This window comes from Protopterus annectens, chromosome 7.part0 (genome assembly GCF_019279795.1).
Source record: "Protopterus annectens isolate FY-2018-M chromosome 7.part0, PAN1.0, whole genome shotgun sequence".
NCBI lineage: Eukaryota > Metazoa > Chordata > Ceratodontiformes > Protopteridae > Protopterus > Protopterus annectens.
In genome coordinates, this window is record NC_056739.1 from 966,851,160 (window position 1) to 966,873,733 (window position 22,574).

The window sequence follows — 22,574 nt, forward strand, 5'->3', positions numbered from 1 at the left end:
ATGGCTACTCTTTTTCCAGTGGTCTCTTCAGCAACTGCCTCTGTCTCATCCCATTTTAATAACAGAATCTTGCAAAAAGGACCTTCGTTGGTGGATCCAGTCCAATCAACTAATGATAGGGAGACTATTAATTTCTCACCAACCCGTTTCTACTGTGACCACAGATGACTCCCAGATAGGGTGAGGGGGCATTATCTAGGCAGGACAGTCCAAGGCACTTGGCAAGAACACAAGGGTCACTTGCATATCAATGTTCTAGCGATGAGAGCAGTGCTACTAGCGTTGCAAGCACTTCACGACTTTCTTCTTCTGGGAACAATAGCAATCCAATCAGACAATATGTCAGTGGTATGGTATATAAACAAACAAGGGGGAATCAGATCCTACCCCCTGTGTCAAGAGGCTAATTTGGGACAACATGAACCACCATTACTTCCTCCTCCTCTGCCTCTGGAGAGGAGGCTTGTGTGTCCAGGAAAAATCTCTGAGACTTCTTCAACCACATTTTTCCACCTCTCTGACCCTTAGGGTATGGTCTAGATTGGCAGTGGGCGATATCTTCCCAACGCTTTCTAGTTGCAACGGATATCCCAGGGGGAACCAATGTGATAGCCGACAAGCTCAGCAGGGCAATCTTGATGCCTCACAAGTAGTCTCTGACTCAGAAAGTCGCAGAACAGATTTTCTGCAAATGGGGACAGCCTTGCTGCAATTTGTTTGCCACCCCAATCAACACCAAATGCAGCAGCTACTTCTCCCTTACCCCCCCCCCCCCGGGGGAGACAGAGAGATGCACTTGTCTACAATTGGCCCTTGGGACTTCTTTATGCCTTTCCTCCCTTTCCGCTAATATTGAAAGTGATCCAGAAAGCAAAGAAATTGGGAAGCAGAATGATTCTCATCACTCCTTACTAGCCTCGTCAGATTTGGTTCCCCTTTTTTGGGCCTCACCTTCTGGATGATCCGTGGACTCTGGACCCAGTATCTGACCTTCTGATACATATGTCAGGCACGTTCCATCCCTGTCACCACACCCTCAACTTGACAGCGTGGCTGCTCCACTTTCATCCCTAGTCAGGCTTCATGATCTCTCCCCTGCAGTTACACACATCCTGACATCTTCTCATAAACCTCCTACGAGAAATTTGTACGCTAGCAAATGGAAAATATTTTTTCTCTGGGCACGAGCTAAAAATATAGATCCATACAGTCTCCATTCCCTTAGTGTTAGAATTTCTAACCAAACTTTTTCATCAGGGATCAGCTGCTACTGCAATCAAAGTTCAATTAGCAGCTATCTCCAATTTTCATTTGGGACAACATGAACCTAATCTTATGGCTCATAGATTGTGTAGATCTTTTTTGAAAGGCACTACCTTACCAAGACCTCCTTTTCAAGAACCTGGGATCTAAATTTTGTCCTTTCAAAACTCACCTCACCGCCTTTTGAACCTTCACATACTTGTGATTTAAAGTTCCTTTCATGGAAGACCATTTTTCTGGTAGCCATTACATCCGCCAGAAGAGTGCCAGAGCTGCAAGCACTCTCAGTCAAACCTCCTTACTTGATTTTTCATAGAGACAGAGTTTCCCTTCGCACTAATCTGTCCTTCCCCAAGATTTGTTCTCAGTCTAATATGAATCAAACTATCGAACTGCAAGTCTTTTTTTCCAAATCATTCTAACAAAGCAGAATATAAGTTCCATCAGCTTGACGTACACAGACAGTTAAAGTTCTATCTATATATAACCACAGAGTTTAGGACATCAGACTAGTTGTTCTTATCTTTTTCTAAGACGAGAAAAGGTATGCCAGTTTCTAAGATAACGTTATCAAACTGGATTTCAAATTGTATATCCTTTATTTACTCTTCTAATGGCAAAGAACTCCCGTTTAAAATAAAAACTCATTCTACCGGATCTATGTCCACATCCGCTGCCTTTCAAGCCAGAATTCCAATGGACAGTATATGTGCAGCAGCAACTTGGGCTACCCCTCATACTTTTATTACTCATTACAAATTGGACTTGGCCTCCAGGGGTAGAGCCTCCTTTGGTTCCACGGTTCTTAAGCATATATTCTCGTGAGCCACCCAAGAAAAAGGTGCTAGGGACGCTGTCCCATATGTAAGAATGAAGGCGAGATAGGACTACAGAAAATAAAGAAGTTATGTACTCACCATAACGTTCCATGTTTGTAGTCCATCTTGCTCTTCATTCTTACGAACCCACCCACCCCCGTCCGTGTAACCTTGGAGGATCTGGAGACAAGATAGTGTCGATCTTCCTTAGAGTTGGAGACCTTTCATCTTTGTTTTTCCTTGTGGAAATACCTTCTATCCTTTTTTTTTTATAGAGAGCAGCAAACAAGATCTGGGGATTCTTACTAGTGCATTGAGATACCTACCTTGCCACGAGCCAACCGAGAGACTTCGAGCATTGTAATCGGCCAAGTGGGAGCCGAGGATCGGCTCCGAACCAGCAACAGCTTTTTGATCAAGGATGATTATATATATATATATATATATATATATATATATATATATATATATATATATATATATATATATATATATATATATATATATATATATATTCTGGGGACTGGGGGCCACCAGACTTCTAAAAGTTCTAAGTGTCTGAATGTTCTGTGATAGATTTTTATGCCTAACTTTTGAAGTACAATTGTTTATCTGCATTTTTTACTGCTACCTAGAAGAATAATGTATGTGCCTTGGCATTATTGGGTCTGTCTATAGATAAAAATCTGTGATATTTTTTTACACACACATTAGCCATAGCAATGCTAGTTTTGTCCAGCAGTAGGTTGTGCAATACTGGTACTGCCACAACAGATCAATGACTGCTGTTAAGAAAGGGGTAAATCATTTTATTTACCTCATTGAGGAGTAATGGATTGCTGTCACTGTCCCTGCTTTCACATACATTCACTGATTTTGCTTATAATTTTGCTCTGTCTTTCAAAAAAGTTTGATTTTCTGGTAAATTATTCAGGATTACAGATAGTCAACAAATCCAGACATCAGAGTTTTAGATTTGTTATTGCCCAAAAATGCATGTTGATGCAAAAGGTGGTGTTAACTTTTTAAGTGAATTAAGGTAATATTTAAAATTTGTTCCTGACTTTGAGCCTTTATTCTCTTATTTTTGTGACTACACTGAATTCTTCAGCAAGGTAGTTGAGAGTTATAGTATCTGGTGTTCTGCCAGTATTTATAAAACTCACTGTAAATCAGAAACATTAGGTCTTCTTAAAATCCAACATTTGCATCGAAATCAGTCACTCAGGGCTGCTGATCTCTCTAGTGCTTACCCATGTTCATGTTCATTATCAGCTTTATCCTAACAGGGTTATAAAAGTGCATAACAAGGAAATTAATACATTTTCCCCAACCAGAAGCAGCTTTTGTGGGGCCTCCACACAGTGAAGGATGATTAAAGAGACCCCTTGCAGCCACGGGTATTCCAGGTACCTAAAAACTGGCTAGGATAGTTTTAGAGGAGAGAATGTTCATCATCAGGGTTTAACTAAGCCAGGGTTTTTTGTCAGTGCTAAAATATTTATTGGCATTGTGAAGCCTCTTACTTGATAAAACACTGTGTTACTCTAGCTAGAGATAGCTTTGAATTTTAAAGGAGATCCAAATAATAGTTATTATCTCCCTGGTTTATTAAGTGTACAAAACTGCTGTACTAGCTTTTGTTGGTTTGACAGACGTTACAAAATATCAAGATATAACAACTTGCACAACAGGGGGCTCTCCATGACCACAGGGTTGGCTCGTGCCTAAATCCGGCTATGCACAATAGCACATTGCCTGCACTGTTTGTGAGGCCTTTGTTCAATGTCTACATACAAAGACCCTAAGCAGTACACACATTTATGGTGGGCTTACGGTTTTGGTAGCTTGTGAGAACAAGCTATGCATTTTTTGAATTCACGGGGCTTTTCTACCATCCTCTCAGATAAGAAAGTGAGAAACAGAGCCGAGAAGTTGAGCAAACAATGCCAATCAAAAGAGCAAAACTATGGTACATAGTGTTTTTTTTTTTTTTTTTTTAAATTAAGCCCCAGAAATAAGTGAGAGAAAAGGGATCAAAAGGGTAGGGAACTATAAGAAGAGGAATGCAAAGAACAACACAATGTTAGCCCAAAAGAAATGTACTAATCTTTTAAAAGGCATTTTTCCTGAAACACTTTCTTGTGCACCAAGATACGTCAAATGCTTATGGCAGCAAATGAGATCTGAGGTAGCTCGCTCTCTACACGGGGATTATGGGTGGAAGGGAGGAGCCTGAGTACCAGATCCAGTGCTTGGACTTTTCCGAGGTCAGATCTGAGACACACACATTGAGTAGTGGACAGAAAAAACATCATCAGATCACTACTTATATTTCAAAATAAGTTGAGTGGCAGCTCTATGAAGCATAATGGACACTTCAGCTGCCACCTGGCAGCTCCCTGCCCCTTCTGTGTATGGTCATGCTCATCCTTAGTGCCACATTAATGTAATCCACAAAAATAATAATACTGAAAAAAATACAACTGGTTATTTGCAGTATGAAACCCTAAGCTAATGCATTTGTTTGCAGAATGAAACATGTTTATTTAAGATAGTGCTTTTGTTCAGATTGCTGCAGACTTTCCACTAGGGTAAAAAAGATGCATCATCAAGACTGGTTGGCGCTTGGCATATAAAACTCAAACAGCAGTGCAGGGAAGACTTGCAGTACAGTGTGGTGGTACAGTTACTGTAACACTTCATTTGATAAACTTTGCTAATGTGAATGATGCATACTTCTCAAATGTTGATCCAAAAAACAAAAATGCCAGCACCTTGGAGAGTCAAACAAAAAAGTTTATTTTAAACTTCAAAAAGCTGGTGATTAGACCGGTTTCAGCTAAAAGCTTTCCTCAGTAATACTTCAATGAATTTACAAGAGGCCCTTATATAGCTGTGGAATTTTTTTTTTTTTTTTTTTTTTTTTTAAATTTGTGACATCATTTCCTGTAATTAATGAAGTATATGTTGTAATAGTGAATTGTCACAAAAAAACATGGTAAAATAATAATCCGCCCATATGCTGGTTTTCCAAGATGAGACAAAACTCCTGTATGGAAAAAATTATTGAATTAAGAAAACAAAAGAATAGAAAATGTAATGTTATACAATAAGAATAAAATTACTTACTGCAAACTTATAATTTATCATTTAGTCCTGGGGGAAAAAGTCCCCCTAGTTTAATAATCCACCTTCTTTCCTTTGTATTAATAATCTCATGCCATCCTGATTTAAAGGTACGATCCCCCACAATGCGATCAATGATAGTAAAAGTAAATCGTGCATTTAAATGTTTGGTTGAGTGTTTATACAGTGCATTGGTCATTCTGTGGTTTCTGATGTCCCCCAAGTGCTCCGAAATTCTAATGCGGAACTGCCTGGATGTCTGGCCGATGTAAAATGCCTGGCATGTGCAGGTGGCTAGATAAATTATCCAGTCAGAACTACAATTTGCGAAGAAGTTGATGTCATATACCTGACTCGTGTTTTTGCTGGTAAAGCTCATAGTTTTGAAAATGTAATTGCAAAAGCTGCAATGGCCACAGGGGAAGTTCCCAATCAACTTGTCCCCAGTAAGTGTCCTTTGTGTAAATTTGTCCTGCTTGATTTTGGATGTTTTTGTAATGGGAAAAGTGGCTGCAAAGGATTTCTTTCTATAGGAGAAGTAGCAACGTTCTCCTAAGTAATTTTCTAAGAGGGGTGCGAGTTGAGTATATTCCAGTGGTTATTGACAATGTTGATAAGATTTTTGCTGTTACGGCCATAAGTAGTGACCAATCTGCATACATCGGAATCATCTTTAGCCTTTCCTTCTTATATTCCAATAAGGATTCTCTAGGTATGGAATTACAGGTATACACTGCTGAGTTTATGATTTCTGGTGAGTATCCTCTGGACAAAAATCTGTTGGTTAGGTCTTCTTGATATGTGATAAGATCTTCATGTGAGGAACATATTCTTCTTATTCTCATAAATTGAGATTTTGGAATGTTTTTTGTAATATGTTTTGGATGGAAACTTTTGGCATGTAGGAGAGTATTATACTGGGGAAATTTTCTATGTATAGATGTTGATAATGTGTTGTCCATCTGTCTTTTGAGATGGACATCCAAAAAATTAATCTCATTGAGATGATGTTCTTCCGTAAATTCAATCCCCCAAATATTGCCATTAAGGTATTCCAAAAATTCAATTAGATATTCCTGTCCTCCTTTCCAAACCATCCAACAGTCGTCCAGGTATCTCCTCCAAATGTCGATTTCTGGTAAATATATATTGTGCATGTGGTCATATATAATGGTTTCCTCTATGTATCCCATAAACAAATCCGCATATATGGGCGCGAAGGAGGCTCCCATGGCTGTTCCCTGTAATTGCCAGTAGCAATTCTGTTGGAAATAGAATACATTTTTGGTCAAGATGTGTTCCGCCATGCATAATATTAGTGTATTCATTCCTGGAGGGTATAAATCAGCTTTTTGTAGCCAAAATTCCAATGCCATCAGGCCAGCCCAATGAGGGATGCTGGTATATAAAGAAGAAACGTCCAAAGTGCACATGAGCCAATCCGAATCCAACTGTGTGTCGGTGACTATATTCAGAAATTCGGTGGTGTCCTGTATTCTGGCACGAATAAATTTCAGCAATGGTTTCAGCTTTTCGGTGAGAAAGGCTGAAAGGGGTTCCGTTAGTGAGCCAATGCCCGATACAATTGGTCTGCCCGGTGGTTGTTCCAAAGATTTATGAATCTTGGGTAGAAGGTATAGATATTGTTTGGCAGGATCTTTAACTGTAAGATGTTTCTTAGTCTTTTCTGAAATAATACCATTTTCTACTGCCTCTTCCAGAAATACCATGATTTCATTTTTAAATCCAGATGTTGGATCAATATCCATCTTCATATAGTGGTGGTGATTGGATAATTGTCTATTTGCTTCATACAAATAGTAATCATTGTCCATAACCACAACCGCACCCCTTATCTGCTGGAATGATTACAATATCTTGGTTGTTTTGAGTTGTGTGAGAGCAAGCTGTTCCTGTTTGGAAATGTTATTATGCATAATGTCTGGAGAGCTGTAATGGAAATGTAAATCTTTGAGAACAGCCTGTTGAAACACTGAGACATACTTGTCCATTGGGGTGTGAAAGTGGATTTATGAAATTTAAATTCAGTTGATCTTTGAGTGTCTGTATGTTGATCCTGCTGCTGAAAAAATATTTTTAGATTAATCTTTCTACAAAAATCTAAAATGTCAGATACAAAAGTGCTCTCATCAATAAAGAAACCTGGGATAAAACCGAGTCCTTTATTCAAAAGTGCTTGTTGTTCCTCAGTTAAAACATGTTTGGAAATATTGTGTACATTTGTATAGTATTGATTTATTTTATCACTGTCATGAAAAGTTCTTCCAGACTTGTAACCCCTGTGTTTTCTTCGGCTCTATGTTTCTTACCCCTAAAGGGTGTGGTGATGTTCTACCCTTTTGGCATTTGGAGAGTCCCCAACTGTGGAGATGTCTGTATCTGTAGTGGAAGATTCCTCCCAGATGTGATATAATTTGAGCCCGTTTTCTTAAGAATAGATCTAGGTCTTTTCTTTCGATTAGAAGGCACATGTCTAGTGCCTTGGGCAAACCTGACACCCTTCTGTGATTCAAATTGTCTACCCTTAAGGTAGTCCTCTTTGTCACGAGAAAACTTGTGAAGTTTCCTACTTTTTAGACTATTCTCCAAAGTGGAGACCTCCTTGGCCAACTTGTTTAGACAATCCTGAAAAGTATTGGTCCCTTCATGATGTTTAAGTGAGTGGCAAGTTTTTTCCACCTGCTCAATATTGTTTCTGATAGTTCTCTCATAATAGGCTGAGAGTATATTAACCCTGGCCATCGCCGCTTCTTGTTGTGCTTTCTGCCACTCTTTCATTAAAGTCTCATCTGGATTGGCCACTAATGGCTGTATCTTGCATCTTAAACCCGTGGGGTTATGTTTTGTATTTGGTATGCTTTAAAAGCTTATGATGCCAGATATTGGTTCTTAGGGCCTTGATTTGTTTTCCAAGTATGTGAAAGGAATTCTCAACCGTCAACTGGATCTGCCCTATCTGAATCAATTGTTTCATTTTGGTCAATTCCAATCCCAAAAATTTTTAGGTCGTCCTTATCGGAACATAGGCCTAATAATAATTTTTCAAGATCCATGACAATAAGTTGCACTAGTTGGTTCACTCTAGACTGAAAATATATAGTCAGATATAAATCCCAGTGATTGTTGTAACAAGCCAGCCAAGGAGGTATTAAATTGCTGACGAATCCAAGCCAATTTGAATCCAGAGGGCACAGATTTTAATGGTGGGGGGTTAGTCTGGTTATTATAGAAAAATCTTTTATTTGGAAAAAATATATAGAAAAAATATATAAAAAATATTGACAAATGGTAATCAAGTATACTCAACTTTACAAATGCCAAATGGATCTAAATGTTTAGCAAGGATGACTATTGACAATGATTAGCACTGAATATGATATTTGTTAATATAGATGGAAGTCCATAGAGATCTCTGTATCTAAGATGATCTTTATTGGACTAAAATAAAAAATTTTTGTATATTCTGGATTGTGTATATGTATCAGTGAACCTACCCAGGATATGTCCGTAACACCTATATTCCTGTTGGAATATTCAGCATAGATCCAAATCAATGTTAAATTTAACCTGCTATCTAATCAAGCCTAGTGTATAGCTGAAGGTCAACATAAAGTGTGTATATATTATAGATGCTTATTAATAATGATGTCCTAAAGACTGGAAAATCCACCAATTGGGTCCATATAATTAGTATAAGTTTGTAGAAACAAATATCTAGTCCACCCTAATGTAATCAAGCCTGGTGTATAGCTAAAGGTCAACACAGAATGTGTGTGTATTATAGATGGTTGTTGATAATAGTGTCCTAAAGACTGAAAAATCCACCAATTGGGTCCATATAATTAGTATAAGTTTGTAGATACAAAAATGTGGTCCACCCTAATGTAGTTTCCACATGGTTGGAAAAGTTAGGATATGGTTAGCCCAAGTATCCAATATTCAAATGGACACAAGGATGCCCTGTAGGGAAAAATGCACTTATTTAGTGAAATCCACACTTGAATCCACAGTGTATGTAATTATGTAGTTGGACCTTATTAATACAACCCACTATGTATTCAAAAAGTAGAAATATATGAGTAAAAATATATATGAGCTAATAGGCCCCAACAAATATAATACCCAATGGTATTGTGTTGAGGTTAAAATTAAGTCCAATGTCGTCAAAGAATAGTCAGAGCCCTATATCCTTGAAAAAAGGGTGTGCCATAAATGAAGATCTAGTGGTTTTGCGTTGTCCCTAAGCCAACCAAATATATATTCAACAGATACATATAGGTTCCCAATGGTATTCAAAATTCCAGGGAGAAATAATCACAACCTAGAATGCAGCAGTGCTGGTAACCACATGTGTTCTTGTTATCTTGTTAGTAAATGGCAACCTTACCCTTGTAAAGCGATTTAAATATGGCCTAGTTATGAAAAACACACAATAATGATATTAGTTATAAGGCAGCATGCCCTGATAAATCCTTCTAGCGTGTTCAAATGGCGCCTTATGAATAGCGTATTTTGTAAATTCAGTTGGTGCCTACCCTGTTTGAAAATAACCTTCTTGTAAAAACACAGTGATTATATTAGTTATATGGCTGCATGCCCTAATAAATCATTCTAGCATGATCAAAATGGCGCTCAGTGAATGGTATATTTAGTAAATTGAATAGGTTTATAGTTCTACTATATTAAAAACCATCCATTGTTGTTAACTTAATCACAAAGCCATTCACGATGTTAACACTCCCAACATTGAAACTAAATATTTCCCCACATAAACAACCAGTTATGGATTTTCAAAATGACACACAGTGAAAAACACATACACACTGCGCCAGTAAGAATCCGACAACCTATAAGACCCAAACATGAAACCATACAGTATTATATCTGCTTAAATGTGATAATACACAATGTTGACACTTTCTGGTTTAAAAATAGAAAACAAAAGTATGAGTTAGATCCATTAGGTACCAAACTTTTACAAAATTGTCCCAATATATGAGATAGTGTCCCAAAGTCTAATCGCTAAGTCTGTTCACTTCCAAGTTAGATTTCTCCTTCGATTCAGCAGAAAAAAGTTCTTATTATTATGTCGAAATCATAATCAGCACTAATCCAAATGGCGGAAATGTCCCATTTATTGTATAGTTGACCCAAACACGAGTGTTCCGCCAGGACAATGATCCTGTTTATAAAGTCAAGTCTCACTTACAAAAAAATATATACACAGTACCTGCTTTGGTAGATTCTTGTATATGAGGAATAAGCATCCACTATGTCCCCCAATGTAGAGAAAATTCTTGCTCCTTATACTATATTGGCTGTGCAAAAGACACAGAACTGCTCCTAAATGAACCAGTTGTTTATCCGATGTAGAAAAAATATATATATATGGCGCCCAGTATAATTCCTGTCCCCAACGTGGTTAGGGAAATATCACCTATGAGCCAAAATATAGGAAAAGCAGTTCGAAGGTGGTATGGTTTATCCGACGACAATCTCCCTCAATATAGTAAAAATTCGAGCGCCTGATATTGTATTGAATGTCCAGAACTAATATAATATGCCCTTAACGTAATTGGCCTAAATTCCAACTCGGAGACTACTCCTGAGAAACAAGTTGTTGCCCGATGTAAACAAAATGGCGTATGGTACAATTCTTGTGCCTCAACGTGGTTAGGGAAACACCACCTATGAGCCCCAAGTCAGAAAAATAGTCAATAAATGATGTTACTTATCCGTACAGCAAAATAGTGCTAGAAATAACGAACGCTCCTCAATGGTAGACAGATGTAATGATGTCTTCCGCTCGACCTCAGAAACAGCACCGAGGCAGAAAATATCGCTCATAAAAGCCCAAACATCATGGATGGATGAAGTAGATGGAGTTTTGTGAAAAAGGAAAAAATAAAATGATGTCTTGATAAATCCTTAATATTCCAAAAGGAACTCAGCAGATACAGAAATATGCAGCTGCAAGGTTGAGGACTCTCCAAATGCCCACAGCCAGCAAGAAACAAAGTGAATTGTAAGGATGTAGCTAGCAAGTTAGGCTTGGTGCACGGCAAGCAAGTAGGTTGATCCAAAAACAAAATGCCAGCACCTTGGAGAGTCAAACAAAAAGTTTATTTTAAACTTCAAAAAGCTGGTGATTAGACCGGTTTCAGCTAAAAGCTTTCCTCAGTAATACTTCAATGAATTTACAAGAGGCCCTTATATAGCTGTGGAATTTTTTTTTTTTTTTTTTAAATTTGTGACATCATTTCCTGTAATTAATGAAGTATATGTTGTAATAGTGAATTGTCACAAAAAAACATGGTAAAATAATAATCCCCATATGCTGGTATACCAAGATGAGACAAAACTCCTGTATGGAAAAAATTATTGAATTAAGAAAACAAAAGAATAGAAAATGTAATGTTATACAATAAGAATAAAATTACTTACTGCAAACTTATAATTTATCATTTAGTCCTGGGGAAAAAGTCCCCTAGTTTAATAATCCACCTTCTTTCCTTTGTATAAAGAATGTCATGCCATCCTGATTTAAAGGTACGATCCCCCACAATGCGATCAATGATAGTAAAAGTAAATCGTGCATTTAAATGTTTGGTTGAGTGTTTATACAGTGCATTGGTCATTCTGTGGTTTCTGATGTCCCCCAAGTGCTCCGAAATTCTAATGCGGAACTGCCTGGATGTCTGGCCGATGTAAAATGCCTGGCATGTGCAGGTGGCTAGATAAATTATCCAGTCAGAACTACAATTTCAAGAAGTTGATGTCATATACCTGACTCGTGTTTTGCTGGTAAAGCTCATAGTTTTGAAAATGTAATTGCAAAAGCTGCAATGGCCACAGGGGAAGTTCCCAATCAACTTGTCCCCAGTAAGTGTCCTTTGTGTAAATTTGTCCTGCTTGATTTTGGATGTTTTTTTGTAATGGGAAAAGTGGCTGCAAAGGGATTTCCTTTCTATAGGAGAAGTAGCAACGTTCTCCTAAGTAATTTTCTAAGAGGGGTGCGAGTTGAGTATATTCCAGTGGTTATTGACAATGTTGATAAGATTTTTGCTGTTACGCCATAAGTAGTGACCAATCTGCATACATCGGAATCATCTTTAGCCTTTCCTTCTTATATTCCAATAAGGATTCTCTAGGTATGGAATTACAGGTATACACTGCTGAGTTTATGATTTCTGGTGAGTATCCTCTGGACAAAAATCTGTTGGTTAGGTCTTCTTGATATGTGATAAGATCTTCATGTGAGGAACATATTCTTCTTATTCTCATAAATTGAGATTTTGGAATGTTTTTTGTAATATGTTTTGGATGGAAACTTTTGGCATGTAGGAGAGTATTATACTGGGGAAATTTTCTATGTATAGATGTTGATAATGTGTTGTCCATCTGTCTTTTGAGATGGACATCCAAAAATTAATCTCATTGAGATGATGTTCTTCCGTAAATTCAATCCCCCAAATATTGCCATTAAGGTATTCCAAAAATTCAATTAGATATTCCTGTCCTCCTTTCCAAACCATCCAACAGTCGTCCAGGTATCTCCTCCAAATGTCGATTTCTGGTAAATATATATTGTGCATGTGGTCATATATAATGGTTTCCTCTATGTATCCCATAAACAAATCCGCATATATGGGCGCGAAGGAGGCTCCCATGGCTGTTCCCTGTAATTGCCAGTAGCAATTCTGTTGGAAATAGAATACATTTTTGGTCAAGATGTGTTCCGCCATGCATAATATTAGTGTATTCATTCCTGGAGGGTATAAATCAGCTTTTTGTAGCCAAAATTCCAATGCCATCAGGCCAGCCCAATGAGGGATGCTGGTATATAAAGAAGAAACGTCCAAAGTGCACATGAGCCAATCCGAATCCAACTGTGTGTCGGTGACTATATTCAGAAATTCGGTGGTGTCCTGTATTCTGGCACGAATAAATTTCAGCAATGGTTTCAGCTTTTCGTGAGAAAGGCTGAAAGGGGTTCCGTTAGTGAGCCAATGCCCGATACAATTGGTCTGCCCGGTGGTTGTTCCAAAGATTTATGAATCTTGGGTAGAAGGTATAGATATTGTTTGGCAGGATCTTTAACTGTAAGATGTTTCTTAGTCTTTTCTGAAATAATACCATTTTCTACTGCCTCATCCAGAAATACCATGATTTCATTTTAAATCCAGATGTTGGATCAATATCCATCTTCATATAGTGGTGGTGATTGGATAATTGTCTATTTGCTTCATACAAATAGTAATCATTGTCCATAACCACAACCGCACTTATCTGCTGGAATGATTACAATATCTTGGTTGTTTTTGAGTTGTGTGAGAGCAAGCTGTTCCTGTTTGGAAATGTTATTATGCATAATGTCTGGAGAGCTGTAATGGAAATGTAAATCTTTGAGAACAGCCTGTTGAAACACTGAGACATACTTGTCCATTGGGGTGTGAAAGTGGATTTATGAAATTTAAATTCAGTTGATCTTTGAGTGTCTGTATGTTGATCCTGCTGCTGAAAAATATTTTAGATTAATCTTTCTACAAAAATCTAAAATGTCAGATACAAAAGTGCTCTCATCAATAAAGAAACCTGGGATAAAACCGAGTCCTTTATTCAAAAGTGCTTGTTGTTCCTCAGTTAAAACATGTTTGGAAATATTGTGTACATTTGTATAGTATTGATTTATTTTATCACTGTCATGAAAAGTTCTTCCAGACTTGTAACCCCTGTGTTTTCTTCGGCTCTATGTTTCTTACCCCTAAAGGGTGTGGTGATGTTCTACCCTTTTGGCATTTGGAGAGTCCCCAACTGTGGAGATGTCTGTATCTGTAGTGGAAGATTCCTCCCCAGATGTGATATAATTTGAGCCCGTTTTCTTAAGAATAGATCTAGGTCTTTTCTTTCGATTAGAAGGCACATGTCTAGTGCCTTGGGCAAACCTGACACCCTTCTGTGATTCAAATTGTCTACCCTTAAGGTAGTCCTCTTTGTCACGAGAAAACTTGTGAAGTTTCCTACTTTTTAGACTATTCTCCAAAGTGGAGACCTCCTTGGCCAACTTGTTTAGACAATCCTGAAAAGTATTGGTCCCTTCATGATGTTTAAGTGAGTGGCAAGTTTTTTCCACCTGCTCAATATTGTTTTTGATAGTTCTCTCATAATAGGCTGAGAGTATATTAACCCTGGCCATCGCCGCTTCTTGTTGTGCTTTCTGCCACTCTTTCATTAAAGTCTCATCTGGATTGGCCACTAATGGCTGTATCTTGCATCTTAAACCCCGTGGGGTTATGTTTTGTATTTGGTATGCTTTAAAAAGCTTATGATGCCAGATATTGGTTCTTAGGGCCTTGATTTGTTTTCCAAGTATGTGAAAGGAATTCTCGCAACCGTCAACTGGATCTGCCCTATCTGAATCAATTGTTTCATTTTGGTCAATTCCAATCCCAAAAATTTTTAGGTCGTCCTTATCGGAACATAGGCCTAATAATAATTTTTCAAGATCCATGACAATAAGTTGCACTAGTTGCCAGGCATTTTACATCGGCCAGACATCCAGGCAGTTCCGCATTAGAATTTCGGAGCACTTGGGGGACATCAGAAACCACAGAATGACCAATGCACTGTATAAACACTCAACCAAACATTTAAATGCACGATTTACTTTTACTATCATTGATCGCATTGTGGGGGATCATACCTTTAAATCAGGATGGCATGACATTCTTAATACAAAGGAAAGAAGGTGGATTATTAAACTAGGGGGACTTTTTCCCCCAGGACTAAATGATAAATTATAAGTTTGCAGTAAGTAATTTTATTCTTATTGTATAACATTACATTTTCTATTCTTTTGTTTTCTTAATTCAATAATTTTTTCCATACAGGAGTTTTGTCTCATCTTGGTATACCAGCATATGGGCGGATTATTATTTTACCATGTTTTTTTGTGACAATTCACTATTACAACATATACTTCATTAATTACAGGAAATGATGTCACAAATTTAAAAAAAAAAAAAAAAAATTCCACAGCTATATAAGGGCCTCTTGTAAATTCATTGAAGTATTACTGAGGAAAGCTTTTAGCTGAAACCGGTCTAATCACCAGCTTTTTGAAGTTTAAAATAAACTTTTTTGTTTGACTCTCCAAGGTGCTGGCATTTTTGTTTTTTGGATCAACCTACTTGCTTGCCGTGCACCAAGCCTAACTTGCTAGCTACATCCTTACAATATACTTCTCAAATGTCCCTGATTTTTGCCTAATACTTTTGTCCCCTCTCTCATAAAATGTTTTACTTTCTAGTAAATCATTCAGGATTATAGTAAGTAAATAATGCCTTGATGGACATTAAAGTTTTAGACGTTTTATGAAAATGTTTGTTTATGCAGAGCTTATTTTAAGTTGATAAGTGATTTAGCATAATATTTAAAATATGTTCCTTATTTTGACTCTCTATCCGCCATTATTTTTTACCTTGAATAAAGAAGTTGACAGCTGTGGAATGATGGAAGATGATAGTCTAGCTCCTTAACATTGTGTTTGCACCCATTTGCTGTTCTGCATAAAGTGATGATACTGACTTATTGTTTACTACATTTGCCTTATTCCATTCCCTTTGTGGCGTTTGCACCATGTTTTGGTATCACTAGCTTTATGTGTACAGCTACCTTGTATTGAATCTGCTATTTAGTTTGTATGCCTACTATTATTGATTTTTGATTTGGGGTGGTAGAGATTTTTTTTTTTACTTTCAGCACTGTACCCATGGTTGCTTATAATGTGCAGACAAAGATGTATACAGCTTTTCTAAGGTAAAATAAGAGATGCATGCATTGTATCTATGTGATTCACCTTATAGTTTGAGGTGAAGTTTACAGGATTGGTTTAGTCATAAGATTTTTGCTGTTAAGAGTCATAGTTTTAGGGTTAGTGAGTGTGCTTTAGGATTAGAAATGGGGAGACCGTTAGCATTAGATTGAGTGTATTAAGATTTAGGGTTAGGTTTGACATTCTAGACTTAGGAAGGGTGTATTAAGATTTAGGGTTAGGTTTGACATTCTAGACTTAGGAAGGGTGTTTTAAGGTTAGGATTGGGGTCCATGTTTTCATATTAGGTGAGGGTTAGGGACAGAAATTTAGATTTATGGAGAGTTTTTTGGATTAGTGTTCGAGATGGGTTATAGGATTAGGTTTATGGAAAAAAATTTGGGGTTAGGTTTTTGTATGTCTGTGTGGTGGTGGTACTTAAGTGAGTGGCTATAACTTGCTTTTGAGTTTTAGGAAGCAAGGTATGCATGAAAGTTGCATCTGTATGCTGTTAAGTAACCATCGCCCAGCACAGATCATCGATTTGTCTCTACATCCAGATTTAACTGCAGGTTGTCACTGTGGTTTTGTCATATGGCTGCATTTTATATGTTTTGACTCATAATGTTGCATTGACTCGTTTTATGATTTATATTACAATCATGTTTTGGAATTGTCAATGGTCTTTTATGTCTGATCTGTTCTAAAATAGATAACTTTTTTATTCATGTATTTATTTAAATTTGTTTACTGGGGGTGAACACTGATCAAATAATGACTAAGGAGTAAGCACAGACAATCTTGACAGCATATACATAGGGGTTCTACCAAAAAATATATATATATATATATATATATATATATATATATATATATATATATATATATATATATATATATATATATATTTACAGTTACATAATTGTAATAAAAAAGGTAGAATAGAGTTTAGTAGCAGAAATGGTGGAGATATGAGTAGTAGTTGCTAGATTAGGAAAGCTAGTAAGATGAAATAGGGGATTATATTTTGTGTAGTGGGTGCAGAGCAGTAATGATGTGGTAAACTGAGTGGATTATTATTGGTTTGTAAATTGTCTCAGTTCTTTGGAAAATGTTCAAGACTAAAATATAAAAAACACACGCAATTTATTAAACAATAAATATATGATATCAGGAAGGGTGAATCCAAAAAATACATGTGCATTTATGAATAGTCAAAAAAAACTGTTGGCATGGTTTGAAAACTGCTCAGAACTCAAAAGTATATTTAATCTGCCACTGATTATTCTGAAGAGTTATTAACTTGTCAGTCAGGTAGGGGAAAGAGAAACACTAGACAGATGTTTCGTGAGCACTGCATTAAGGTTCCTTCATGTAAATGGCAGCAGAAACTTTGCAGAATGCCCGTTGTCTTGTGTTTTCACAAGCTTTTCTGGCCAGTGAAGACCAAAGACACATGCATTGTATTTACCAAAATAAATAGTTCAGGGAATGAGTCAGTTATTCAGATAAACTAATGTGTATTACGGGGCTTCTTAATGGTGCATCGTCCTTTGTCTTCTCAGCACAGTGACTAGAAATATAGTGAAAATAATCCATGATTAATTCTAACAGCCTTGTTTTGCTTAATTACCAAAATGCAGGTACTCTTAAAATTGTATGTAAGTGCAGGAAATCTAGTCAAGGACAAAGAACCCAAAAATAGAGACAAACTTTAACTATTGCTCTTATAAACTTAGAAAGTTGGTTGAATAACAATTTTTGTTAACGTGCATTTTCTGAAGGATATGAAGTCTGAAATTGAAATATATTTTATTATTCAGTGACTTGACTCCTCAGCGATTTGCTAGAAAACAGCAACAATTTGGATAGTTGAGAGGTAGGAACAGCATTGATAGGTGGGGAGAACATCAGCCAGTGTTTCTGGTGTGTGGAAAGGTTTACTGTTATGTTACACACACAAATTGAGAACGGTTACATTACTTTTGATGGCGTCATTGGGCATAACTTACAAAGAGATAAGTCAACAGATTTTGGTTTCTGCCTTGAATGCTTAAAATCATGCTCACAAGGTTATGAACAGCCATCTGTTCTTCCAAAATGATATTTTATGGGGATGGCTTGCCCCTACAAGTCTTTACAATGAGAAAAGGCAATTTTATTTTAACAACAATTTCAAAGCACTGGACTCAGAATGCAATTCAGACACATATTTCAGCACAAATAAGCCACCCATTGCAAGATGTTTTGGAATTGTGATAGTTAAAAGTTTTTGCAGATCTATTTCTAAGACTGTCTTAGGGAGAGTGCTGTCTGCTCAATCATTAAAATACTGCAGTTGTGGTCTGCCAACATCCAAACAACTAACAGTCTTTCCCTTTATTACAGATGTTGCCCTCGGAATATTTAATGTAATGGTGACAGATCAATCCTGCCCTTCATACCTTTTAAAATGTGCCAAAGCACTAGATTTACCTGTTGTGTCGCAGGAATGGGTGATTCAGTGCCTCATCAGCGGAGAGAGACTAAGTTATGATCAGCATCCCCAGTATAAACACAGCTACGTTGCAAGCTAGACTACCTTTTGTTATTCGTGTTTTATCTCTTTATCCTTTTAATGCAAATTTTAGAGGATTTTAACCATCTCCTGTTTGTAATGGCAAAGTGCATGTATTAACTGTACATAATTTTATTGGTTTGGATTTTTATGATAAAATAAATGTAAAACTTTTATTACTACATTATAGTAGTGGGATATTTAAGACTGCAGTCTTTCTCTTATGTCTAATAGTGGCTGTCACAGATGTTGCACTCTGTTTCACATGTGAGTAATTCACTTAGCATACTGTAGATTGTGTAATGCTTTCACAGCAGTCTCCTCTGTATATTGTGCAGACCTGCCAAGTAGACTTTGTGTCCCATTTCTGTGCATCCTGCGCCTGTCATTGACAATTATATGTACCTCAAGGTCTAGTCTGAATATTTTTCCAGATGTTCTGTGTTGTATGATGCTGTCATTGCTACTGTGAAGCCTTACAACAAACTAGAAAGCAGCAGGGATTACCTGCTACAAGAGATGCAGATGTCATTAATTCAGGCTGTTGCAGTAGTAGCTTATGAGCTCTTTAGAATGGTTGAATGAAGTTTATATTCATCCTTTTCTAAGGTGCTTTACCAGATAATTTATTATTGCTGCAGGTTCTTAATCTTTTATGTTGCTTTCTAAGACTAAGAAGATTTTATCCCAACCCTTAGAACTTATATATATATATATATATATATATATATATATATTTTTTTTTTTTTTTTTTTTTTTTTTTTTTTTTAATTGTTGGTTAAGGTAAGACTGGAGCATGGCAGACTGCTTAAACTAGAACACATTATCTACCATTAAAATGGAGACTGCTCCTACCTATATCCACTGTACAGGCACAGAACATAGAGTGTAGTCCAGTGATGAATTTAGGCCTGGGCACAGCCTCTCCCTTTAAAGTTGCAGTACAAGCTGACTTTAAATGGACCTTAACCATAGTCACATTGGAGATGCAAGTCAGGGGATCTAATCCTAAGATTCTTAATAGCTCCCACAGCTGCATCTCCATTTGTAGTTGAGAAGGCGCATGCTAGTATTACATTTTTATGTGTACTTGAGTACTAAGCTGTAAAGTACTAATTTCACAGCCGAACTAGTACATAATCATAACGATCCAGCAATTTCAAGACGGACGTATGTGTGAGACTGCACAGTTCACACTGTGAGATAAATTTTTCTTTTTACATAAGCAGGCCTTGTGGAAAATATCCCACCAAAGCAATACAGCTGAGAGTGTAGCTTGTTTGTGGTACAATTTTCCTTGAGAAGCTTTATTTTTAAAGGTTTGGGGAAAAAAAAGATAAATATATCAGAAATACCTACTCTCACAGCATATTTTTATGCTATTAAAGCAAACAACTGAACTGTTTCCTTACAGCACTGGTACTGACAAAGTCGTTGGACGTCAGTGCCCTTTTGATCTCCAGATGCAGCACCGAGTTCCTGGCGACAGTAGCTCTGGGTGCCAGATTTCTGTTGAACATATTCAAAACACAAATAACCTCTTGTTGAGAAAAGGAAAATCAAATCAGTTGGTTGTTCATTTTAATGTAGTACAGTCAGTATTGGCTAAAAATAGAAATGTATTGACTGAAGCACTGCAGGCTCTTGCTTAGCCGTCTTTTAATTGCTAACAGTGAGCTGTGTATCCGAATAATTGGTTGTATGAATGAACTCTAGGAACTAACAGACATGTAGAAATTGAGCAAGTTTAAATAGGTTCATAAGACAATATTAAGCTATTGGCCCAGAGGCTCTTAAAAGCTTAGCCAAGAATTTCACATATGTTCCCACAAAGTCAGCCACATATATTAATAAAAAACTAGCATTTTCATTGCTGCTTTCACACAGCCTTCCCATAAATCTCACTCCTCCTGAACATTATTCTCCATAAAATTCCATTAATTCAACTGCACTTGGTTTAGATGTAGATTTTCTCGTAACTGTTTTTTGGCAGTCAGTAACATTAAACTCAGTAAGGCCATGATGTGTCTGGGCAATTCAGAACCTATATACCATTCAAAAGAATAATTTCCTTAGTTACAATGACTTGCTTCCTTAACATTTACAATAATATTTACTCTGTAAGGAATTTTTAATATCTGCCAACTCATTACATTCCCAGTTATCTTTTTCTGTTCCACTAAACCTTTTGGACTTTGTTGCACACTAAGGAGCCATAAACACACCCTCCCATTTTCCTTTGTAAATCCAATCTGTCTTCACAATTGTTACTACCATCCTCTGATTGATCGTACATTTATCATGCAATATTTTATTATATGCTTAAATAACTATCCCTTTTAAAGCAGCAGCTTCTGTTCTAGATTCACCTAAAAGCTCAACCAGAGTTTGGTCCTTCACTCAGCATGTCCTTATCCCTTTCTCTTGGCCTATACTCAATTATCAATTCCTGGCAGGAAGTTGTCTCTAACTTGCAGTCCAAACTTCTGGTTGGCCTCATCCCACTCTATTACCTTTCATTCTCTATTTTATCTGCTCCCAATACTTTGGTCCCTTTACAAATTTTCTTCAGTAAATCCCATCCCCCTCTCATTTACTTTCTATACCCTACTTGCAGCCATCCAAATTAGTAAAATGTCCTTTCTCCATCGTGCTGACTTCATAGGTTAGTACTAGGCTATTTTACCTAGGGCCTATACAAGCCTAGCCATAACAATTCCCTGGCTATTGCTTCCCACATTATTTACTTCCCTGGACCACTGTCTAGCAGGGCAACTGACGTGATCCCTGGGGTGAATTTCCTTTCTCCCATCCAATCATCAAGGTTCCTTTTGAAGAGGGCCAAAGAGGCTCTCTGCTTGACATATATGGGCAGTCTATTCCAGAGTCTGGGGAGTCTCTGGGTCAGGAACCTATCCCTCCAGCATGTTTTGTTTATTGTGATGACAAGGTTTAGGTCCCTGGAGCATGTGACTCTAAGGGATTGGGATTTCTTTAAGAGTAGCATGTCCAACAGTTCTGGGTTTGACATTGCCTTGTATGTTAAGCAAAGATCGCCTCGGAGTAGACAATATGCGACAGAGTATAGCTGGAGTTTTTTTAAGGCGATCAGCATAGGGCATCTGCTTTAGGCCTGTGATTCTTTTAGTGAAATAAACAGCCTCTGCGAGACTCAAACCCAGAACCCTGCACATCATAGACAAAGTAATTTACCACTAAGCCCTGCCAGATACACTTAGTTCTTAGAATGCTTTCTGCTACTTTATAAATATTCTGTATAGTTATTATTACCTTGAAGGACATGCATTCAAAATCCTGCTCTCTCCTTGATTCTTAACCCCACCACCACCATTTCATCAGTTGCTTTCCACTTTCATTTATAAGATTCTGCTTGTTTTTAACTGTACTGGCTTTACCACTGTAGGTCAACAGTATCCCTTCCAAGCAGGTGACCCTAAACCACCTTGCTCTATGGAGAGAATCCACTTATCCTACTTAAATCTTGTCCTCTACCCTTCCCAAATAAATCAATACATATTTTATTAATTATTAACCACCGTGTCTCCTGTGGTTGATAATATGCCTGACCTGTACATAAAAATAACACAAACATTTTCACCTCTTGTATCTTACCATCCATATCTGAAATCTAGAGCTTCCAGTTTCTTAATTTCTCTTACCTTTTGTTTAGCTGACATAATAGAACCCTTTTTAATTCATACACCTAAATACTTCATCTTATCATGCCCCATAAATATTGGCATTGCTGAATAAATTAACGTGTGGGCAACAGTTTATCATTACATTATATGTATATTTTTCTACCTACACGTAGTTATTTACATGCATCTATATCTATCTATACAGGCACAGATGGTGTTCCATACAGTTTACTGAAGAACAAGAATCAAACTGTACACAACATCAAACCAGTTTTTATTTCTGATGTTGGGAGTCTGCCCTTTCACAAATG

At 37.1% G+C, this 22,574-nt stretch overlaps 1 protein-coding gene across 4 annotated transcripts in view; it reads left to right on the top strand.

Annotated features, from left to right (window-relative positions):
* TP53BP1 (tumor protein p53 binding protein 1) overlaps positions 1-18,783 on the top strand; it is a 1,265,047-nt gene extending 1,246,264 nt beyond the window's left edge. For all 4 annotated transcript variants that reach the window (XM_044077533.1, XM_044077532.1, XM_044077535.1 and 1 more), the window contains one exon: positions 18,433-18,783. In XM_044077533.1, the coding sequence (XP_043933468.1) occupies positions 18,433-18,620 (188 nt within the window). In that variant the 3' untranslated portion in view covers positions 18,621-18,783. The remainder of the gene's footprint in view (positions 1-18,432) is intronic.
* Positions 18,784-22,574: the final 3,791 nt, after the last annotated feature.